General features: G+C 34.8%; 1 protein-coding gene across 3 annotated transcripts in view; it reads right to left on the bottom strand.

The window, feature by feature from the left end:
* Nucleotides 1-26,130, bottom strand: part of LOC125649067 (homeobox protein Meis1-like) — a 60,628-nt gene that overhangs the window by 23,062 nt on the left and 11,436 nt on the right. For all 3 annotated transcript variants that reach the window (XM_048876279.2, XM_048876282.2, XM_048876283.2), the window contains exons 6-8: nucleotides 25,902-25,952; nucleotides 25,465-25,623; nucleotides 8,095-8,233 (exon numbers count right to left, since the gene is read on the bottom strand). In XM_048876279.2, coding sequence (XP_048732236.1) covers nucleotides 8,095-8,233; nucleotides 25,465-25,623; nucleotides 25,902-25,952 — 349 coding nt within the window. The remainder of the gene's footprint in view (nucleotides 1-8,094; nucleotides 8,234-25,464; nucleotides 25,624-25,901; nucleotides 25,953-26,130) is intronic.

Below are 26,130 nucleotides of genomic sequence, written 5' to 3'. Positions count from 1 at the left end.
AGTTGAAATCTACACCATTTGGTGAATTCTTCCCAACCTTTCCGATCCTGGCCATTGGAATGCTATTTCAATCTTGCCTGGAATTCCAAAGTTCCTGGATGTCAAAACGAGTTCAGAGACACAGAACCTGGTAAACATCTTTAATTAGAAACCCAAACTCCGTTTACTTTGTTACGGATATCCCACAAATGAACACCATCCAGTCAAATAGTCAATTGTTTCTGCATCAAACTCTAGATAAAATTTTTGTTCCTTTTTCAAAAGAATGCCAAAAATAAACATTTCAAGAGATCAAAATTTTGGCAGTTGTTGGCATTGTTTGTCTATATATTATTATTAGAAAGCACGAGTGATTTTAAAGTCTCCATTTACCTCCCTTGATATTCACAATTCAGTGATGAATCACTAGGATCTACCAAAATCCAGTGCATTTACTTTTCTGAGCTAATAATAGCAAAATTATATTGATATACCAAAACCTGAGCTTATGTACTCCTTTCACAATCCCAAGTAAAGAAATCGAAGGCGTTTGTGGTCGAAGGATTTCTCACCTGTTTCACCCTTGATACCAAAATATGCATAAAAAACATCTTGAAGAAAGAAACTTTGAATGGAGAGGAAGTCATTTAAATACCGAATTTCAATTAAATGTTAAAAGAACAAAAATTATCATATTCACATTCCAAATTTAAACATGTAAATAGCACCAGATATATTGATCTGAAATTTCACTTTTCCAGACTTGCCTCCAAACCATATTGAATGTTTGCTAGTTCAAAAATCTTGAAAATCTCCAATCTTTATTGGCAAAATCTGGAGATGACACTTTGTCATTACTGCAGAAAAGGTCACCACCAGCTGCCCAAGCCCTCCAACATCAATATTTCAATTTTTGACCAACATATCCACCTGGTAATAAAGTTAATTACACTTCATTTCCAAGTCAGAGTCCAACTTGGTGGCAACCATTATCTTTAAATTAAAATCTTCATTTCAAACAGCCTCCAATTTAACAGTAAAGTGTAAACACAACAGTTGGAGATCTAAATGGTGTGGGAAGTCATTAATTACTGGGGGACCTGACCAACAGCTAGCTCAGCATGCACAAGGCTCAAATAAAAGGAGGGAAAAGGAGGGGGGTATAATTTCTCCCTGCTGTCTCTCAAGTGGGTGACTCAAAAATCAATATGATACAGATTTCAACATTTTGGAGATAAAGCTAATTCTTCAGATATCAGAGAGATACACAAAAACGCATGACCCTGTCATGGTAGGACAAACAAATATGGCCTGTATGTACTAAGGTATAGAGGACCATGTGGTGAATTGAGGACCCTATCAAAACTTGTAGTGTCTGATCAACTGGTGACCCGAGTTATGTACATACACAAATCTGATTAATAAATTTGTTGGGCAGGTAAAATTGGCCATAAACATCCGAGTTTTCTGGTCATATTGGGGCAGACCTATCACCACTATTGCTGGGATCCACAGATGTTGTTGAATCATCACTAGATATTTACCTAACACTTACTTCTCTAGGAACCTGTATCTGGGGTTTTATAAAATAAATACTAAGTGAGAAAAATGAAGCACATGCGCTCCACTGTCTTCCTACTTAACAGAATTCAGTGTAACACCGCTCCACCAATATATAGACTGTGAGCACTGTTGCTTGAATATTGAATTACTTCGCTGAAAACATATAATTTATGCCTTTCCAGAGTTGATAATTCGTTTACTGTTGCATGAAAATTGAAACATTCATATCATTTTGATTTTATTTGGCCCAACCTAGAGCCACACTACCATATCGGAGAGCAGTCAAGTCTGAAATGAGACCAAGCTGCATGCTATCACCACTTACAACTTCCTATAAAAAAAAAATTGTGAATGAAACTGGAATTGAATGAGGCAAATCCTAGTGTCATAGTGCTACACTGCTTACATTAGCAAGACAAACCGGAACAAAAGGGGACACTGCAGGTCCAAATTCATGCTTGTACAGAATATCAATGGCTAGATTTAACTTCCAAGGATAGCCTCACCAGATATTCAAATATTTGTGAATTGTCAAAAGGAGATTAAATTTTTAGGGGTGAGAGGTTGAAGACTTGGTATTATATTGCCATTAGGAGACAAATGGTCATCTTTTTGCAATGAATTACAATGACTGCCCCCAGCTTCTGCCTGCATCTGAGACAATGAGGCAGGAAAGCAGTAGTGCCTTTAAGTCAATGTCACACACAATGTTCCAATTATTTCTTATCTCTCTTAAACAGTGAAACTGGACTACACACAATCACAATCTAGCATGTTCAGAACTGTACACGATCGCTGTCACTTTTTCCTATTCAGAGATAGAACATCATGTTTTGGTTGCTGGATTTTCATTGACATAAGGGGAAAAATTATTGTCCAAAGGGGCTTTTATTGCTCTCCAAATAAGTGTTGTGGGGAAAATAATATGAAATCTTCATCTCTGTTATATCAGTTCAGAAAACCTCCAAATCACTAAATTGGTGGCAAGAGTCAAGAAATCAGCTCCCCTTCAAAATTTTAATGAATGCTATTCAGATTCATTAAGGGTTGAGATTAAGATCTGATATTACTTGTGGGAATACCAGCAGGGTCATTTACTCTGGGAAATAATTCCATCCACAGACATTTTTAATTCTCTGTAACCATTTCATACCAAAAAAAACTCATCACCATTTGTTAAACTATCCATTAAACCTACACTGAATCTGGTTTAATGATCAGGTCTCCTTACTGGATTCTAAAGGCAAGGTCAGCACGTCCCTGTTGATGGTCTAACATTCAGTAGACAGTCTACTCTACATAACATTTATACCTATGGGTGTTAAAAATCCAATAGGGAAATTGGACTGGCTGATTAGCTGGGTAAATACTTAATTCCATTGACATGACAAGGATGCAGTTCACATGTGTTTTTATTAGAGACCCAAACCATAACATGCTAGCGGCTCTCAAATCATAAAACCATTTTCTAAACATTTTTGCTGTTTAATTCAACAAGATCTGTTGGATTACTTGCCCGATTGCTCTTTCCAATGGCTGAATGAACAGATTCTAAATCTAACAAAACTTTTTGTATTGACCTAATCCTCTTGATTCTCAGTAATGCCTGACTTTAAGTTGTATGTTTACACTCCAAATGGCTGCATGACCAGTCAGCGAAATGCTTTTTCCTTTCAATAATCTCTTGCAAATACTCATTGGCAAGGGACATAAAAATACCAAGATATTCTCAAGACTTCCTTGCAGTCTTGGAGAGAAAAAATATCAGACATCAAAGTGATCAATATAGAGGCCCTGAAAAAGCAGGCCAAAACCAGGAGATACCCGTTAACCTCTTAATGAACTAAAATCCAGTTCCTGATAAAAATGTATTTGCCAGTCAGCAACCCCATTGCCGCATGTTGCCGGGAAAGGCTTGGTGTATTCTTTACAAAATATTTTCTATACCTTATCACGAACTACAGCTGGTCAGAGAGGCTACATTCACAATCTACCCAAATAAGATGTTTACCAACCCGCTTGTGAAACAAGGCTTTCGCAAATAATCATATCTAAACCGTCTTCTAGGGTCACACGTACATTGAAATGAAATTTTCTTACTGATAAAATTTTGAACCTAAATTGAGCGATAAAGAAATTTATAGTTAAATTCAAAAGCTGCATTTAAATAAAGCTGCAAAAAAGTCCAGACAGCAAGAAAAATATCTTTCCATATAGTGTTATTAAATGATTAGGCAAATCCACATTTTAGAATACAAAAGCTCTTAATTTTAAGAAATTGTGAAAAAAGTGTCGTCTAGGCTCATGTGAAATCTCCGTTGATATAGGTGGATTAAGGTATTGGCAAATTATGATAAAACATCAAAAGGCAGTGGGTTAATGTGAAATATTCCATAACTCTTCCTCCTAGAAGCAAAGGGAAGTTTTCCCCAAGTGGTTTACTCAACACCATGTTTATTTTTACACCAACCTTAGGACCATATCTATCCTTAATTTGGGGATTTAGACCGGGACAAAATAATCCCGCTTTAAACCCACCCAAATCCCATACACAAAGATATTTTCAAATGGGGGCTTCATGCTTCCTTAAAACGCATTTCTACTCCCTCCTCACAACTAAAAACTTTAGAACCCAGAGGTTTACTGAAAATCAGACTAGGAAGTCTTGGATCCTCTCAGGGTTTTCAAGGGTCACAGGCATTCCGCAGGGCCTTTTTCAGCTTCTTTTTGAAATTCTTTTTTACCAATTTCAAAAATAGATTTTTATCTTGATTGAGATTTGGTATTTTTTAAAGAAGAGAGTAAAAGCATAAAATTTCAACTTGGGAGGTATCAAAAATGTTATCAGCGTCCCTGTTTTATTCCTACAAAATAATTGAAAGCACCGAGGAGAATATTTGTATTAAGCTATTAGAATTTGGCAAAAGTAGTGAATAAGTACATAATAATCAAAATCACTCTTTTCTTCCAAAGTGTTCAAAGCACTTAAGGAAATGACAATTTTTTAACTTTCAAGGCTGGATCATTCACTGCACAATGAGTTTAAAGTTCACCCCAATAGCGTAATAAAATGCCTAATTACGATAAAACTATGATCAGCACCCAATCATCGCATGGCCATTTTTTTAAAAAAAAGAATTTGAAACCCTAATGTTATGATGGTTTCGTTTACACAAGGAAAGAATGGAGGGTAAATATTCGCAGCCGATCAGATAAAATACACTTTGCAGTAGATTTGATTCAAACAAAGAAGCACAAGGTAATGAGGACCGTGGTGGGATGGGCAATGTCACCAATCCACCAAGTCCCCAATTTATGAACCTATTCAGATTGCAGCCTTCTTAATCATAGAACATCTAATAACTGTACACCAAGCTATTCAACCAACAAGAGACTGAATGAGCAACAATTGACCTGAATCTATACAAGATTATACCACCTGAACGTTCATTTATTCTTTGCTATCATAATTATCCCTTTAAATCATCACAGATTTCTTGTATTATAATAGAATAACCAGTGATACCCTTTAAACAGCTCAAAATCCAACATAAACATACTTTTAAAAAACCTGTCTTTTAATTCTAACAGCATTTGGTTAAAATGGATCTGAAATTCTGCTCTGTCCTCCGTATTATGCAAAAGAGCTGGAGGAACCCTGAGAAATCTTCGCCACTTGACTCTTCAGCATGTGTTCTTTCGATGATTTTTCCCTAAATTTCGTTATTGGTTCGGATGCCATTCCTAATGCAGGCTTGTGGCTATACATTTCCGCTGAACCATTCCAATTTTTATAGATTTTACATTTATACACAAAGCAGAATTGCTTTCCAACTGAATAGGACACTGCAGAGGCATACGGACAGCACTATACATGGCAGAAATATCTGGTCTAGCGGAAAACATTCCCAGCTAACACAATCAGCAGCAGCTCGCGGACCGCCAAAATCATTAGAAAAGTGTGTATTGGATTCTGAATCTAACTGATGGTGGAAAATTTGTATCACAATAGCCTACTCTTTGCACGAGTGCAAAATTAGCCTCCACATGGCTATTTATAAAATAATTGATGCAAAAATAGCTTTCAACTTAAGAATAACCAAATAGAAGAAAAACACTCAACAAATAAGAAATGTAAAATCAAAATGAAACTCTCTTTCATTTCCTTAGTAACTATTAGCATATGTGACTGCACAAAAGTCACATAATCAGGTTCAATGAATCTCATCAAACAGAATTAAGAAATGGAAAGAAGAAAATTTAATTACTACCATCTAATGAAATCTAGATGAAAATCACACTCCTATTTAAAAGTGGACATGAAGCGAGAAAAAAATGGGCACTTAGCATATTCAACAATGGTTCTAGATGATGAAAATCACAATGCACTTTCTTCACAGTCTCTGATCAAGCACCAAACTTTTGTAAAATAAAAGAAAGACCTGTAACATTTCTTTGTTATCTTCACAACAACTGATGCAATTTATTTATTTTTTCCAACAATTAAACTTCAAGGAAAACAAACATCTCCACAGAATTCTGAAAACCAAATAATCAGCATAATCAAACAAACAAACTTTAGTGAGTCTAAATACCCTGTAGAATTTGAAGAACTATCAGCAGATGAGGTTGGAAATGTTTGTCAAATCTCAATACTTTGAGTGATTCAACATGAAAAGAAGCCCTGTTTTAGTTTCCCTTTCATTAAACGTTCACCTCTAAGTAAACTTTTGTCAAGAGAAGAATTCATCCTTGTATACCTAAAACACCTGTCCGATCAACATCCACTCACCCACTGCAAAAAAAGTCAGACTGGAACAGCATCTATCATGTATGTATACCGATACTTCCCAGGACAAGGGCAAGATATTTGTAAAAGCAACATCTGGCCTTTTAAAGTGGAAATAACTTGATTTTCTGTTGTATAAATTGTGTGAAGCATACTGGAGAAGCCTCTAGTTCAACTTGTGCCACAGGATGAGTAGCCATTTGTCTCTGAATGTATCTTTTTCTTAGTCGATGCTAAATTTACTGTACTTCAAAGCGGCATCAATTAGTTCTCTCTGTGCTGATCTGAGAGAAGCTGGTGGATGTTTTTTTGGGGAGTTATTTGTCATGATTTGATAATGAGCAATCAAAACTAAACTTGATGCCCTGTGCCCCAGTCTTAGAATCCCTACCACTGATTCCTATGTGTTACAGCTATTAAATGTGTGTGATATCATACCTCAATCATAATAACCATTACTGAGCTCCAGTGTGATTAGCAAGCTTTGCCAACATTCCCATTTTTCATCTTTAATCCCAAAGAAGATAGGAGCTATCAAGTCAAGATTTGAAAAGATGTGGTTCTTATTACATAGTCAACCTACCACCCAAGTACCTAACATTTCACATTTATTAAACACCAATTTTCTCTGTAGAACCCTCAAACAAAATTTCGTTATCATCACCCTCAACCTCTCCCTGTGTCTTTAGAGAATGGCTCTTGAAGCATCGTGGGGCTTCCCTTTACAAACACTCTTAATTCAGAGTCTTTAGCACTGAAAATTGCTGAAAGCTGGAAATGTATTTTATATTGATATCTTATAATGGTGTTTGATATTGTCAGCACAAGTTTCTTTGATTACTTTTATTTCCAAAATTCTTTACTTTGCAAACACTCTAGGCATGGCATTTAGGAGATTTTCAAGAAGTGATTAATAGTTAACTGACTTGCACCAAAAGTCTCCAGATTTTTACAACTTTTCTGCAATCAATGGACTCTTGCATCCAGAGAAAACAGCTGCAACTAACTTTTGACTCTAATGGACCCTTCTCCAGATAATGACATTAAACTCAGGCATATTGTAATCATTAAATACTAGTACTCACAAAGAGAACACTATTCCACATATTAACGAACATTTTAAAGGTTTAGTCAAATACTGAATCAACAAACTTCAGTCTACTCCTTCCTAGGTTGGAAAGTTGTTGTTTTTTTTTTAACTGTCACACTGAGAACAACTTCTCATAAAGCGAACTTGAATTACCATTACAAATAGTTTAAATGTGATATTAAAGTTAAAAATCTCCTCCTAGATCCTGAGTTCAAACACTACTTTCCACCCCTTCACAAACATTACTGACACTAGGGAGCCTATGACTTTTTAACAAACCTAGTGATGAACAAGATCAATCTGTACAAGATATGTCTCTAATGCAAATGTAACCTATATCTGTCTGTAATACAAATTTAACCTGTCTGCACCAGTAAATCCATCCATCTACATATTTGTAATACCTTAACCTTAGGATCAAACTGTAAACACTCAATATCTATCCCCTGTAAACACTCAATATCTATCCCCTTTAAGTATTTCTTGACTGACCAACCAATACAAAAATTTGCTTACTTTACAGCAATTATTATCCCAATCAAGAGTTACTCTACACTGTTATGAGCTACATCTCATAATGTTAAAAAATGTGAAAATCTAATCACAGGGCAGGGCATTCCCTATCACTTTTGCAGCATCAGTATTCTATGCAGAAGAAGCATTACTGCCTTACCTGATTCGCTGATGTTGTCTGCATTGTGAGATGAATTTGATGTTGCATTTGATTGACTAGGTGTGATAGGTGTGTCTCCCGACCGTGAGGACTGTGTGTCTTCCTGTGGCCCAAAGGTCAGGCTTTGTGAGGGAGGACGCTGAAAAGGTCAGATAAAGGTCAAACATTACAAAACTTTAATTGCATATCCTTAAATCAGTACTTGAAAAACAATGTGATTTTACATGGTTCTATATTTCTGTCTCTTTTCTCCTGTGATACAATCTTTTATAGTATACTGTGATTAATGAACTTGATTGTAAGGTTATCAATCCTTACATATCAGAAATTGATCACTTTTTTCTAACATGCATCAAAACTTCAAATCATAGCAACATAAGGCATATGTTTCAACGAGACAGGTGCCTTGTCATTTATTTGTCACCACGAATCAGAAATTCACACATTCAATGCATTGAAGTGAGGAAACATGGAAGGGTGTTTTTTTTCACTGAAGCCACTACTCATCATGAATTTTTTACAGTGCAGTAACACTGTAGCTAATTATGCATGGAGATCTAGTGATAGCATTTTCAATACTTAATGATTATCCACAACAAGTGAAGCAGACACAGAAAACTCGCACAATTTCACAAGTCCAGGTCTACACAAAATCCACCTAAATATGTTTATTAATAAATTTGTGCAACGATTCCTGCTTGTTCTTGTAAAATCTATAATTATCATTTATGTGGATCTTCTATGGGATATGCCCTGATGATTACCAACAAAGATTTTAACGATCTTTTAATTTTCTATACCTGATTATTCTTTGGTAAACAGGTAACTGTTTTCAAAATACTCACATGAAGTAATTAAACCATGTGCACTTTTTCATGGCAATGTGATTAATCTCAATTTCAATACCTTTTTAGTGCATGATCTAAGAAATTATCAAGTCTGGGGATGGGGACCGTTATTAAGCAGTAATCTTCTGAATCCATCTGGGTGGCAATTTGGTAGGGAACTTCCAGTTGCAATGCACCCAGTACTGAGTGATTATAACCAATAATGGATGGTACCTTCCGATTTCATTCACACCAAGGGTTATTATGTCATCTTAAGTAGACACAAAACTTTCAGCACACTTGGTTATTTAATGTAATGGATACTTCACAAAAAGTTCACATGGCAGTTGTCTCTTTAGACTGTCAAAAGATAGGCTTGTCAACAAGTTAAGACTTTGACTGACTTGGTTAAAGTGTTCATACACTGAGGGAAATGACTTGGAAATTTGCCTTTTACAGTTGATTTATTTGAAAGAAAATGTAGTTTGCTGTAACTAATACATTATACTTGGAAAGGGACATTAAATGTTTAAAATCCAGAGGTCAACCCATGGAAAACTTCTCCACATAAAAACCATTGTTTACATGACATTGCAGATTGTTTTATAGATAAGAAATTAGTGGTCTGTAAATATTAGACCATTCTCATTTGTTGCACTCACAAGCACTTCTTTTACAGATTATATTACAACTAATTGTCACAAAAATATGCCTAGTATTTCTGTTTGTAGAATATTGTACAACTAATGTTTCAAATATGCCTTGCACTTCTATATGTAAAGTATTTGAAGAACTAATACTGTTCAAAAATAATTATGCTTTAAATTTATGTGTGAAATATTGTTCAACTAATAATGTTCTACTTCAAAATTCACTTTTCTTTGAGTATTGGATTCAAAAACACTTGGGGATATCAAACTTTTACTTGTGACAGAAGCAGACAAAAACTTGATGTCTGATTACAGAATTGATTATTTTTGCTTTGTCTTGCAGAATAAAAGGAAATGCAGGACAAGAAACCAGCAAAAGAATGTCATCAATAATTAATGATTAATGCCACTAAAATGAGAAAATAGTGATTATGTCAGATAGTGCCTATATGCTAAAAAAAAATCTCCACTTTCCTTCATAACCCGGTAAAACATAAAGCATAGAGCAGTGATATAAGCATTAACAGGACAAAACACATTTTCAGGACACAAAACTTCTACTCAGGTACCAAGTACCATCTAGCTTTCTCACTGTACTATCTCAGGAAATCAATTACTGTAGTGCACTGAAGAGATTAATAATCTGGTAGAATAAATCTTGACACAGACAACTTTGTAAAGCATGAGGATGGCCTAATATAGTGATGATTTTGTGATGGTGTGGATTTAATGCTGATGATATGAAAAATATTCACCTTGAAATAAGAGATTTTCTATGACAGTCACCTCCTGACATCATTGCAGGCAAACGTTTTAAAGACCCGGGTGATAGATTTTGGCTGATCTATATCTGACGCATACCTGTCTGTTTATGTCACATGGCTTTAATCTGGTATTGTCTGCTTGATTAGGCAAACAACTATATGTCTAAAACACTGTGACTCGAGATGAGCCGATATCCTTCTTCTGTCATCATATCAAGATTGGCAAAAAGACAAATATATCAAGCATATGATCCCCAGATTATCATCTTAACAATTCCTTCTTATTGTCTAACAGTACTTCTCATTATCTTTTGATATCTTATTTTATAGGTAGATGAATATCATTAATCTCTGCTTATCATCCTAAAACATATTCAAGGAACGCATGCTGTAAGCATAATTTCATCAAAGGCCTCCCCGTTATCTACCATGATATTCTAAAACCGTATAATGTATCCATTGAGATGGGTCGACCATTAGATAAACCTATACATATATAACCTTATTTTCGTCCAAGAAAAAAATCTTGAATACAGAATGTCAAAGCTAAACATGCTTGCTGTTTAAGTGGGAGACAATTTATGATTATCACAGCTAAGAGCGATATTAAAACCCTGTTCCTCTCATCAGAGAGTGGGGAATGGGCCGGTGGGATTCTCAGTCGAGGCAATATTGACAGAAGAATGCCCATGACAATAGATTTATCAATATATCAACAAAATCTGACCATCCTACTATACATTTGGTTCTACTACTAGGCCTAGTCCAAGACATTTAGCGTGCTGTTTTGGAATGTCTAAAATTACCTCTACGGTGAGGAGAGTCACATGGGGGAGATAACTTCAATCCCTATAGTAGACATTTTTTAATGTGAATATTTTTTTCGTCTAATTAATGATAAGCATCCCTTGGTATTTAACCCTGTATATCTACAACTAATTATTAAATATCTTTTTAATTGAGAAATTCATGAAAACGAGGAATACACGCCACGGAAAAGACCACTGGAACTGTCCTATAATATTTAAATAAACATTATACAACCGTAAGAAAATCAATAGAAGGCGCACATTATTCTGTGCCAGGCTGAGAATTCCGGGAAAATTGTCGTGGTCGATGGGCAATAGTCCTCTCCAAAATTAACCTGACCTTACTCCGTTCCAGGGGTTATTCAATTTTGCAAAGGGTTAGGAAGCGACACCACATCGATGAAGAATTTACAAACCAATTCCCAGTTATTAAACGCAAACTTAGCATTATCTTAATTACTTCCAAAATAATTAATATTCTACAAGATTAACAACGACTAAAAGATGTAACCGCGGTATGTCATTTTCCCAATGAGCTTGGTAGGGTTCTTTATGACTTAACATTGTATACTAAGAAGATTGGCCATGTTGAAAGAATGGGTTTATTCTATATAAGACTACCATGTCAACTAAATGTATCGCAATGATTCTGTAGAAATTATAATGTTCAGGTTACAACAACCCCAGCAGACATTTCCTGCCATATACCAATAGTTATTGCACCGTGCGGACAGAGAGAACAATGCACACTCGTATATATATATAACAATAGTTGCTTTCATTCGATCGTTCAAACATTCCTGCTGATGGCCCGGTCTGGATTTGCAGAAGTCCTGCTAAGACTCACAAAGCATATCTTTCTACTTAGTAAATGACCCTCTGTCTCGCGTATCTGTGGCGGATGCGTTTTTGCGTTTGTTAGTAACACCGTTTTATGCCTTGCACGTCCAGCTGTGAGTCGTAAACACGTGTGATCACAGGCGCAGAGGTGAGAATGGTGGATTTTTACAACATCAGCTCATGTCTTCAACGTTTTTAAAAAAGATAAAATACGGCTGAGGAAATCTTGTTGTGTTATAATTTTCTGTGCGTGGAGGCTAATTGAAAGTCCAAGGAAACCTCTGTTAATTCATTACAGTTTGATCAAAATAACTATAAGGTTTATGTAGGTTCTTCTTAGTGGAGATTTTTAAAACGAACAAGAAAATACACAATGATAATTAATCAAACTAATGTAGAGTCTAAAATGAAGGATTTAACATACTCGACTAATATTTTGATAAGTAGGTTAAAATCACAGAATTACTATCGAAACTTGAATTTTATTTAGCATTGTTTGTTCCTCTAGAAACATCCGAGCAATAACGCAAACCCACACAGCGAGATATTGCTTAAATCATCGCCGCATAATGGACAGGTTTTAAAAAATATTAATTATAATATCGCGTGACGCTCGGAACAATAAATTTAACGAAGGAATCCCATCTTCCATATCGACACCTCGTGAAAATACATATATAATTAATATCCTGGTTATTTAGTTGAAAATTAACGCGTCGAGGATTTCAGTGAATTATGATTTACTCGAAAATTCCAGTATTCTACTTAATTTTTCTTCTTTTTATTTTCTTTTCTTTTCTTTTTTTTTTTTTTTTTTTTTGGTATTCTATTCAACCCCTTGAAAAGAAAGAAAAAATATAGGGCTCAAGCATTTCTTAATCTGACAAGAGATAACTTTTGACAGCAATGATTGAACAAAGTCATCTCTCAACCTAAATATCTGTTTATTTTAACATCTATGATGTTTTGAATATTCGCATGCATATTATTATTATCATAGACAAAAATCAACATATAGCTGGGTGTTTTCGCTTCTTTTTCTGTGTTCATTGGCAAAATGCTCTTTTCAGACAATAAAACACGTTCATAACGCAGAGAATACCTATTTCTTATCTACTCCATTGACATTCACTTAGTGCATATTAAATATGAACACTCTATGACGTAATTATTCAACCTCGTTCAAAGCAAAAATTTCAAGTCAGTTAACTCTACAGAGTTTTTCCTCAAGTGTGACAGCTTCGAGTTTTCAAATGTTCTTTGAAGTAAAATACTTCAAATTTTCAAAACTGAGAATATACTGCAAATATCTGTCACTTACTCTATCGGGTTCAAACTCTTTGAAAGGGTAACCATTTCTTAATAAAATTAATTTGCATACTATGTTAATTTTTGGAAACAATGCGGCAGTTTGATTTAGCATATTGTTAAACAAATGCAAATGAAATTCAGAATGAAAGATTCTTATACACATGCCTGTGCTTATCACTTTTCTAGGTAGAATTGTATATCATTATATTAAGCAACAATATTATTTGCCCAATGTGACGGATTTCCTCCCCCTTTTAAACTGATTATTCCACCTTTCAATTGATTACTCCCCGTTTTTAACTGATTGTTTCCTCATTTCAATAGATTATTTCCCTTTTTCAGTCCACCAAGCAACGAAAATGCCCCCTCTTCAATAGATTATTTCCCCTTTTCAGTCCACCAAGCAACGAAAATGCCCCCTCTTCAATAGATTATTTCCCCTTTTCAGTCGACCAAGCAACGAAAATGCTCCCTCTCAAAACATTTTAATGCAAACCATAACAACCGTGAGGCAGGTGAGACAAATCATCACTAAGTTGGGTTTTTTAGTTTGTTTTTTTTTAATTAAAAAGTACTAATTTGAACATTAATTATTTGTGTGTCATTGTACTTAATTGATACGTTCAATATTAGTTACAATTTCCGGAAATCGACCGTCTCACCAGGTGTTTGAAATTTGAACATCGCTGGGGTTTTTTTTCCCGTCTTTAGGGAAAAGGTCGAATGGCGTTCCAATTGCAGGTGCTTAGTCTCTTCGTCATATATACAATGTATATAATGATGTCATGTTATTAAATATTCATATTGATCTACATTGGGTACATGGCATTTATCATTTCTGTACATAAAGAGAATGATGGGATGACATGATGGTTGAATCATGTAACGTCATGGGTTGTTTGCAAAATCTTATTTTGATAAAAATCTGTCCATAATAGGAATATATCTTTGTAGGGATTTTATTCACTGGAAACAATAATATATATATATATATATATATATATATATATATATAGAGAGAGAGAGAGAGAGAGAGAGAGAGAGAGAGAGAGAGAGAGAGATGGTAAGCCATGTGATACTGGAAAAAATATCTATAAATTACCATTTATCTATGTTAAGAATGTTTTCAAGAATAATACCGATAACCCTGGTGCTTCATGTAACATAGATATCCACGATTAATATATACATACATATACATACATACATACATACATATACATACATACATATATATACATACATACATATACATACATATACATACATATATATATACATATACATACATACATACATACATACATATACATACATACATACATACATACATACATACATACATACATATATATATATATATAATTTGAAGACATTAATTTTATTCATTTTATTTTTATGCACTGTTTACTATGTTGTTTATCGAAAATGTGCGATGTTAATGTTGAAAATGTGCGATGTTAATGTTGAAAATGTGCGATGTTAATGTTGAAAATGTGCGATGTTAATGTTGAAAATGTGCGATGTTAATGTTGAAAATGTGCGATGTTAATGTTGAAAATGTGCGATGTTAATGTTGAAAAGGTGAAGATAACGAACAGTGATCAATCTCATAACTCTTATAAAGGCGGAGATAACGAACAGTGATCAATCTCATAACTCCTATAAGCATTACAAAATAGAGGGTTGGACAAACACGGATCCCTGGATATACCAGAGGTAGGATCAGGTGCCTAGGAGGAGTACATGTTACATGTGTCTAGTTCAAGGTTTGAGTTCCAGTATTGTGGGGGGGGGGTACATTTATACTGTTTCCTATGTTTACCAATGGCTTAATCATGTACAGCTATGGATCATAATATTATGAACAAATGGGAAATATATTGGCTATATATTTTATTGAAAACGTTCAAGTTTGAATTATCCTACAAACTGCAATTTTGCTCCGATTTTCAGTTGTCAGTACTTGATCTAGAATCAAATATAGTCTCATAAAGTATTCATATTCCTTATTTGTTTAAATGCTATTTGTTAAGAATGTAAGATAAATGTTCACTAAATTGAATTTGGTGCCCTTGATTTATAAGATGACAATGGCAAATTGAAATAACTTTTAACTACTTCAGGAATATCAAATATTTATTTTACCACATGAAACTGAAAGTATTTGCTATTCTTATGAATCACAGCAAATTTCATGAATTAGTTTGAAAATGAGATGAATAATATAGATATAGCGAAAATTCATTTGTTCGAAATATCATGAGCCATGTGTACAATCATATAATATATATATAACAAATCAGTCGATACCCCCACTCCTTTAACATATGTATAGAATACTGACCTAGGTCCAATACTCGACCACGTTACTTGTAACCGATGGTTCCTTGCCTTACTGAATATAACTGCCTAGATATGCCCCTGTATTGCTATTTCTCTCAAGAAATTAACTCATCTTTCAAATTTATTAATAATAACTTCACTGAAACAATATGAGTTCATTAAAAAAAGATATTAAATTTGTCAATATTTGGAGGAAAGATATTTGTTCACTGAATATCAACATCTACACTTTATGACAAAATGAAATATTATCCGTACATCAAAACGAGGATCACAGGGGGGAGGGGCATTTAAAATTTGTAAGAAAACAAAAATTAATATGTGAATCTTATTTTCAATACTTTACAGACGCATCAATCCTCCCGCAACTTTTTTTTATGTAAATTTGTACGGGTTTACGTCAAATGTTATATTCGATGTAGCTCTCCGTTGGGTTACGGTGCGTGCATAATGTAAAAATAGAAGTAAGCGCTGATTGAATCCCTTTAAATTAACAGTAAAGTGTATGGAAATCTAAAATATTCCACATTTCAAATAACTTTATACAATCTTGTCCGCGTTTCCCCTAACTCTAGTTTAGGCCTACATCAGATATGAATTTTCGCAAATTAATTTTAGTTGAATCTATTTCATGATCGATTTAAACGAGAGAAATCAACTTTATGACGACAGTCAAATCGGGGGGGGGGGGGGGGGGGGGGGGGGGGGGGGGGTTGGAGACAATAGTTATTACTGATCGTGTTGTAATTCAAAGCTAACTATCATTTCAGACAACCGTCCTGCATGACAACAGTCGTGGTCTTTTTCGTTCGAGACATAAGATACAGGATGACGAAACTCGTTCTTGTTCAATGATACACCACGTTTTCACCGGTCAAATTCTTATAGAAAATACTGTTTTTAAATGCAAAACAGAGACCCCCCCCCCTGTCAAAATTTGGTAATGGAATTCAAAGATGCCCGGGCGTTATTATTGTATTGTTGCCTGTACACGTACGTAGTGGAGGGTGCGTTTTTAAATCGAACTTTCAATATTCAAAGTTAATGCAAGAAGTATTCTGGTTAGGCGATTACCTACATTTTAATATGTTATATATTTCAATAACAGCGGGAAAATTGTGTTTAACCTCGTTGTGCTTGCGTGAACTATTTCCAGGCTGGTTTGGGGAAACGAAATGCCCCAGCATTAAAAGCAATCTTGACACACTTCGAAGACCAGCTGTCTCACACTGTCTTTAAAATCACTACGAAAACAGTACGTTTGTTACATTGTTTATTATATAATGAAATTATGCTGAAATATATATATAATGTATAGATTTTTACAATGCGCGTTGGTTTCGACCAAAATTCCTTGTAGCAATAAATTCTCACTCTTTCGCTCTCTCTATCAAGTCTCTCACTCCCTTAAACAAATTATGGCACAACTCCGATGAAGTACTTTGGTACATGCAGTTACAGACAAAATATTTGGACCTCTCACAGATCACAAGTTTCAAGGACAAAATGGGATAAAAAAAATGATAGCACACAATAATGTATAAGCTAAATATAACGGGATTCAGCACTTTAAAAAATGTATATAATAATAATAATAAAAAAAAAAAACCCTGCCTGTCTACGTTGGAGATTTTTAAGTAAAAATAAGAATTTAATTAGTTATCCGTAATCAGCTAGCAACATAAAGTTCATTGTCTAGAACATTACATAAACTTTAAAGACCAAAATTCGACAAACCGTTACAGGGATTTTGCGAACACTCCAATGGGGACTTCACGAAGAACAGAAATATTGCCGTCTTAAGCACACATTAACAAAATAATTTGACTAGAGAAAATCTACAGGAAATTATTGATATAAAACAATTATAATGAACTACTGACTCCGTCTCAAGAACTGCACATACATAAACAATATCTACATGGAAAATAATGGTCAGCTTATACTATACAGTGTTCCCTCGTACCAACAAAAGAAGAAAAATATATAGAACTCTACTGAAGGAAAAATATAGACCACATTACACGTTATACATGCAATTCAAAAGACAACCATTTATTCGAAATATACTTCTATCAGTTTGTCTGAAATATAGAGATTTAAAGAACATTTCGCCACTGATTCTTTCAGAAATACAAGATCTTGATTAAAAAGAGAAAAAAGTCATATTTCCCAAATTTATTTATAATTCCGTATCAAATTATCACCCATTGTAGAAAATTTCCAACTCCCTTTTTAACATCAATAATAGTATACCGCATTCCTGGAACTTAAGATCCTAAAAAAAATATTGGTCTATATATAACTAATATATTTATATATATATATATATATTTAATTTTTTTTATCACAGATGAACTCGGTGATATTTTTCTTGTCAAAGTAGGGTATATCGGTTCAATTTTGCACAAACTAAAGGGAAATGAGACATAAAAATTCTGTATAATTTTTTTTCTGTAGAAAACATTTTCCTTTCATACTCACATACGTTAGTCACGTATAAAAACGACACTAGGTGTCGCTAAAAAAAATTGAAGACATATTTTAGCTTCATACAACTGGAATCACTTATAAGTTTTTGTCAAATGGTTGCTTGGCAACCATATCACAGAGATTCTGGTGTTCTGTATACATGGGTGATTATTATCTCAGCCTGCACTGGAACCACACAGCTTGGCCACCCTCGGATACCCTCGGGACACACCGTGGTCACGCACGTAAACCCCATGACGGCATCGACGTAAACATTTGGCCCTGTCAACAGAGAAAACCATAGCAGGGTCAGATTGTGATATGCCAAAAATTAAAATTATTTTTTGCGACATTTGTTTTGCATCATTACAGTATATACCATATAGAAAAATTAAATATAAAAGTAACTACTTTTTTGCATAGTATCACGTGATTTTAGGAGTATATCCCTGCCTGAGGTTTTCTCTGTTATATCAGCGCATTATCAAATGAAAAATAATTTGAAGAGAACAGAAAGTTTGACAGCACAATCCAAACAGATTAGTAAGAAAAACAAGTTTTTGATGCTATATAACAAACAAATGAAAAGACAGAAACACACACAGTTAGCAATGTTATTAGTTATAACCCAAAAATCCTACAATAGTCATTCTTTTTCTCTGAAAGAAAAATGCCATGTCAAAAGTTCACAAAATATTCAAACTTCCAAACGATTTTAATCATGCCGTATATTTTTCTCCAGAGAAAATTGCAAGCAGGGGTATAGAATAATTTGTCGTCACGTGACAGTCTAATACCGGATGTGGAATGTATCTACATATTTTGCTAAACCCGAGATCCGTAAATTGTTATGGAAAGGTGGAGACTCAAGTTTTAAAATTTACACATAATCATAGATACTTTGATTTGCAGTTCCATAATAAATCCAACATAATCGTTTAAACTCTAAAAACATTTTATAAGGAATTAAGGCATAGCTCGTAAAACTGTCCACTCAAGATGTTCCTAAACCTATAAGTCTCTTGTCCTAAGAAAACTGGATTTTCATTGATTATTTGTATGCAGAAATTGTTTGAAGTCGATCGTGGCATTAGAGGCCCCTTCTCGTGACATTATCTTTGTTTATATTCATAGTCCCCTTAAAACATTTGACCCGGTTTCCTGCCTGAATATCTACTTTTGAAAGCCCCGTCTCCCGGGTAGAGGCCGTGGGCACCAGTTATTCCTTTTCATTGATAAACTGGGGGTCCATCCCAAGCTTAGATATAATCCTCCATAATACAAATAGATATTTTTCTGTCATTCTCCCCTCTGACATGCGCACATACGAATTGACGATTTCACGTCAATAGCTTTTCTTAAATGTTCAAGTTACTCAGCCCCATTTCCAACCCAAATTTTTACAGAATTAAGAATAAAAGATAAAATTGATTTTTGGTAGAAAAAGGAGAAATATAAAGGAACCCTCTTATCAGCCAGTGATCGCAAATTCATTTGCGGTAAAGGATCGATAGAAAAATAATCAAACATCGATTCTTATGACCGACTTATCTCTCTCGGAATCAAAATTGGACTAAAATTGTTCCACTGACTCAAGTTAGCTAATTTCATCTTTTAATTATCAAGGTCCATTTGAGCCATGTAGAGAAAACTACAACTAAATGGCTCTAAGACCATTATCCAAAGCAGAAGAACCAGGACTATTCTTACGTTAGAAACGATAAACAAGTTACCATTTTCTCGTTTTCCTAAACCCAGCTGTTAGAATAATAATGGTTTTTCATAGAATCACAATGTGTCACAAGGCTTTAGAAAATGGAAAAATGAATGAAATTAGCCACTTTGTGCAAGGCTTTAGATTAGCATATGCTCATCCTAGACAGGGTATTCAAGGCACAGCAGTAGGGAGCTTTGTGTAGCCGGAAGAAAGACGAAGAAAATGGGAGGTTTGCTACACAATTTAGTTAGTTGGGTCGCTGACTATTTAAGTGAATAAATACTGGAATTGCCTTGGGGACAGAGGGATGCACTTTTTATGTTTAATTCTATAAATGGTTTAGATATTTATGCTTTTGTAAATCGATTGGTGTTTTCTCCTGTTGTGATATCAAAAATAAGCGCTTTTTGTACGCCGATTTTTGTATGCCGATTCAGTGAATAGGGACAAGTTACCTCGGAATCTCAGACACTGTCATTCACCAATACAAGGCGGGGTAGTCTTATTGGATTTTCACATTTTACCAATTGAGGAATTAAACCCTAAGTATGGAATATCACAACAAATTTCGCTCAAGCCTAATTTCATTACGACCAGATAGAACGACTCCACTCTACAGCGCGGAATCATGGGAGAGAGGAGAATTGAAAATTATTCTCCCTTTCTTCTCCAAGTTCTCATTAATTGCTCGATGGTCATTTAGCCAGATCATTTGTAATTGCTGCTGCTGGTCTTGCATTGTGAAGGGAAAGAAGATTTCATAAGTCACCACACCAATAGATCTATCACTCGGAAAAAAGAATGTCTGGATTCGAATAATATGCCTCAAGAGTTCCCACTCCTGCCAATTGTCACAGGGATACTCGATCTCGTTTTGTACAATGGGAAACCGGGAAAAAGATATTTGTCACATTTCATATCCAATTGTTTCTGCAGCAAAGCATATGCATTTGACATCAAGGCAAGACAACGGTTTCAAAGATATCTTAAATAATGGAAGCCATTTACACAATGTCGATATATGTATGTTGTCTAAAGTGCTTAAATGCAATTTCTAAAGAGCGGGGAACAGCATCGAGAACTCGACGAGATCTCGAGGGACCAGTCAACACCAAGTGGTGTGGAATCTGCGACCAAAACTAAGTATTGCATCTACATCACCCGAAACCGAGACACCACCATAACAAAAAGTGTAATGTACCGAACATGCAGTGGTATCATCATTGTGAGGTTGTAGTAAAATCAATTATTCACAAGTAAAGAGTCCCTAACTTCAATATTTCACGACTTTGACACTTCCATTACTAGTGAGCACAAACGTGTAATCACCTGCTCGAATGTTTCATTTTTTTAGCAAACAGAAATGATTACGGGTAAATATTTGAATTCTCATAAAAAAAGTCACAAATTTTACACGTATTCCATTTACCTACACCAGGTATTTTTGTTGCCTTCAAATTTATTCAACCGGAACGCTAGGTACGTTAATGCGCTCCTCCGGAATCCCATTGTACTCTTGCTTTTTTATACACCTACCAAACCCTGTTTCCCTATAATGCAGAGGTAATGAAGCTCGATTTTTATTTGGCCTATCAGAGCTATCATCGCAATAATTATGGATCATTAATGCCAGAGAGAAGTGGAGCGGATCCATGATCCATAAAAAAGTGCGTACACCTGCTTTTAACAGACGCCTATAATTGCAATGTGTTGTGTGTGATATCCAAGAAACTCGAAACCGAGGACCACATTCTATTATAAACATTTTACCAAAAAATAACATCACTATCAAGAAATTGATCGGAAAGGCAATAATTAGAGGGGTTTCTCCAACGGTGATCCCAAGTCTAGGAATTTTTCTGATCTTATCACTGCAAACTTCAATCCAAAAAGAATAAAATAGAGCATTTATATTCAATTAACAACGCCGTTATCAATCTGGAACAAAAATAATCATGAAGATATGGCGATTTTAAATCATTTATTATCAACCAAACTTATCTTCATTAATTGGATGTGCATTATCAACAAGATATCTTGCCGGGTAATTTCTGATTCTAAAAAAAAACTAACAAAACAGCTACGCTATCGACAAATAAATTTTATTTTTCAATAAGTTTCATAGTAAGAATATTTGGGACAACTAATATTATTTTCCAAAATACAGTATCCTTAGAAATGATGCATTCTCATAGGTACATATAGTCTGTAAAACATCCCCGAAAAGCAGTATATCTTCATTACAGCAAGAACAAAAAATATATCACAAAATTTCAACCATGTGGACTAAATGTTTCAATGATATACTAAAACAGGATAAAAGTTAAAAAAAATATTCTGGGCACTTTCAATATATTCACCACAAAATAAAGTGAGATCCTTTTTCTATTCAGAGTCTACAAAACGGAGTCTGTCTCCCGCTTTTAGTGCGAGCCCTTTCTACGTGTCCATCCAAGCAGAAGCAGTCCCGCTCGACCCGTAAATCGCTCTTTTTACCGGTTAATAGCGAAGTAAAGCCAAACTATGGATGGGGAGTGAATTTCACTTTTTTTTCTTAATGTAATTCATAAGAAATTGGAGAAGAAGTCATTTGAAAGCCATTAGAGATATCATCCCATTATGACACGTTGGTGACCCGTGCTGTCGGATTTTGCGACCATCTTAAATCCGCGATCACCACAGGAACAGGAATTTTTCCTACGGCATTGAAATGATTTTGATTTGATAATTAGATTTTATTTGTAAAGATACATTTTTGAAAAGAGTTTTTTACCCCCTTCTTTTTGAAACATACAAAAAACTAGGCCAAGAGTAACCAAGCTGTAAAATTATATATCAAAAAAGACAAAAGAACAAAAACCATTTGTAGATGTTTTCTTTTTTATGCATTTCCTGGTCCAAAACTTAAAGACATGGACGAAATACATAATTTATCGACGATAACCTAAACTACATGTACTTATGTAAATTGTATGATAAATAACACTTATATGCCAGATTGGTGTTTTTTAATTGTCTAGTCGTCTTGGCACAATTGTCTGTATTTATTGTTGAAGAAGAGCTTTAAGGAGGCACTGATTCAGTGATCAGTTACTAACTCTACGGACAAAGGAGAAAATCAGCGATAAAATCTACAGATAGACGATCTGGAATCAGATAGATTAGCCCCGAGTAATGGTCGACTGTTGATTAATGTCTATAGAACAGGTACTTTTACCTACCCTGAAGAAATACACAGCCCGTTATATCATTCCTTGGTAAGAGGAAGGCCGTCTTCACCTTAACATGTTAACTGCTTTCTTATTTCGACAGTAAATATTGTTTATTTATCGTTACAGTCAACATATGATTAGCTCTGACAAAAATACCTTCCAAACAACGCACGCTGGTGATGAATTACATTTAGTACAATGCGACAGAAGTAACCACCCCACGGTGATTTTTTGGGAGGAAATGGAAGTGATTTAAAAACCAGGAAAACGAAGGCAGATCTTATCTATAATGGGATGGCTATAACACAGTGTGTCCGAGACCCAATCAAGCTCTGACCATGACGAAAAGATGAAACGAGCAAAACCTCGAGGTCCACAGGGGAAAAAGAAGGAGAAAACACAAAAAGTTAACGAGATTTATTTTGGTCCACTAAAATAACGACGTTCTTTTGTTCAAAATAAGTCATTAGCTAAGGTACATTGAGAATACAGTATGTATGGTGTTGGCTATGAGACAATATTCCATCACAAAGGCCTCAGATCTCCCTCATCGTGGGTAAAATCACTGTGACCCAGGGCACCGGAGGAAAAAGTCCGAGATAAGATAAAATATTGAAGTGGCAGGCAAGAACGTTAATGAAATACAGAGACTGAAAATAATATCCCAAACTCTAATAATAAAAAAAATAGGAAAAAATAATTTCATAAACCAAGTGAAGCATAAGATGAAATTCTACACTTTTGTGTGTCAACAACATTGACGGAGAACAATGGCCAAGTCGCGGAAAGGCAAGTTTCTTCGGAGTATGTTTCATCTCTTTTGAATAGGATTATCTCTGAGTGAAAAATATATATATACACTTATACGCATTTAAGAGATCATTTCGACATATTTTGTGACCCACAGCAAACAAAAATTAAAATATATAAAGCGGGAAGAATAGAATATAACGACCATTCACTGACAATGTCATGAAATAATGATATGTGTAGGGAGAGACATGAAAAATTTGAATCAGATATTTTTTGGCAGGGAGATCAGATGTGATCTTGCAGACAAAAGGCTTAAGTAAAGTGTTCACCTGACCTCAAAACTATCTGCCCGACTGACTGGAGTGTTTTATAAACAATGAAGTGTACAGAATAGATGGGGCATAAGCAAGGTGCCCTATCTACACGACAAGTTCAAAGATCAGCGTCAAATTAACATCATACGGTAACAACATACATATTCTAGATTTATGGTTTTCCAGACACCCGGTTCAGGTTTTGGTGAAGAGTTGACACTGAGAACGAGCTTTCTGTATGCTTAATATAAGTTTCCACACCCCATTGTAAACCCACGATACACTTAATGAACAATTTACCTGGGAAATACCTAGTTATAATTTCTATACCTATACCTAATCACAGACCGTTAAAAAATCTACCAGGTCACTGCAAGATAGCTGGCGAGCACACCGTGTGGTTACGTGAACTCCACTGAAAATGTACACAGATTTATCATCCGTATAGCTGCGTCCCGAACTCCTAAGACCTATGATTAATTTTAAGCTTTGTCAAGGTCAGTCAGGGATCGTGAAAGTTAGTGTAATTTTATTGACCAGTTTGCTGTCAAATTTACGACTTGACTATGATGACAATAACCGTTATAGGTCGTAAACTGGCTCACAAAATGGTTGTACGAACGGCCGCATCTCAAAGACTCACAAACTCTGCCAGAAATGTTTTCTATCCAAAAGGGAATCATTTCGTAATAAAATAATTCTTCAAGCAATGAAATTATAAACATTTCAACAGCGCTCTTGCAGTCTGCGAAATGTCGACAAGGCATTAAAATAAGTTTGTTCAAACCCACAATGAAATCAGGCGATTTTTTTTCTCTCTTGCACATTTTTATTGTACATCATAAAACAAGTTGAACATGCTTTCTGTCTATATTCCCATTGTGTGAAAGTGGTCATGAAAATACTCCAAAATGTATGTTTACATACACTTTCAGGGACATTTTTGTGTGTGTGTTGCTTGCAGGATCATATATTTCATTCTTTGATTACTAGATAAATAAATTGTTTTGGTTACACCAGTTTAATTTCCGCATAATTTGGTTTAGTTTTTAGACCGTGGAAAATTTAAATTTCTGTACGTGTCAATTTCATTTTTATATACTAGTTTTTAATTCCTTTCTCTATATCGTTAATATATACTATTCTTTGTAAAACTCGGTAATTTTAATTTTATGAACTGATTACATTTTCCCTAGTGTTTTGGATGCCATGCTATTCCTGGACTGTGGGTTTTGCAGTAGAATATGCAGTCCTGTTACTAAGTGTATCGATCCAGCATTGTAGGGGGGTGTTACTAGTCAGAATCAATAAATGTAGTTCAGAATCCGGTATTTCTCGAAATACTCCTTTCTTACCTGCTGGTCCACCCCTTCCGACGGATCCGGCGGATTTTCCGAACTAGATTTGGACGTGGTGCTTCCTCCTTCTCGTTCATCTATCACTAAATCAATCGGCATTTTCCCTTTTAAACAACTGATGTAACGATGACAGAAATTGTCACAGAGTTCGTGCACCTGAAAGACAGAAAAACAACAAATTTACACCATTGTCGTCTTATCCGAACAAAACTCGTATACCTAGTATTGATTAAATCTATAACATTAATCACAATTTGAAAGGTGGGAGTAAAGGTCACTTAACATTTCATTCATCTTATCGTTGTAGTATTTTGTGATGATAACTGGTGTTTGGATATATGTATGTGGTCAGATATGCTCATGCTGGTTAAAATGGATGATCAAAAGTTGTGGTACGAGTTAACACGATGAAAGATGTATTCAAATAAATTTACCTTTTCTAGTTCCAATAAGTGAAACCGTAACACTTGTATGGCTTGTATCATCTGCAGTGAAGAAAAATATTTTTAAATTACATCTCTGAAAAAATATTTGTTTGTAATGAAAACAAATTCCAATTTTCCCAAGGAATGGGATATTTTTTTAATTAAATATTTTTATAGAGAACACTGTAATTCAATTAATCGGCAGCCCCTATCACGGAAAGATTTATTCTACAGAAAT

This window comes from Ostrea edulis, chromosome 5 (assembly GCF_947568905.1).
Source record: "Ostrea edulis chromosome 5, xbOstEdul1.1, whole genome shotgun sequence".
Taxonomy (NCBI): domain Eukaryota; kingdom Metazoa; phylum Mollusca; class Bivalvia; order Ostreida; family Ostreidae; genus Ostrea; species Ostrea edulis.
The sequence above is the reverse complement of the archived record's forward strand: the minus strand, read 5'-3'. Positions and strand labels throughout refer to the sequence as shown.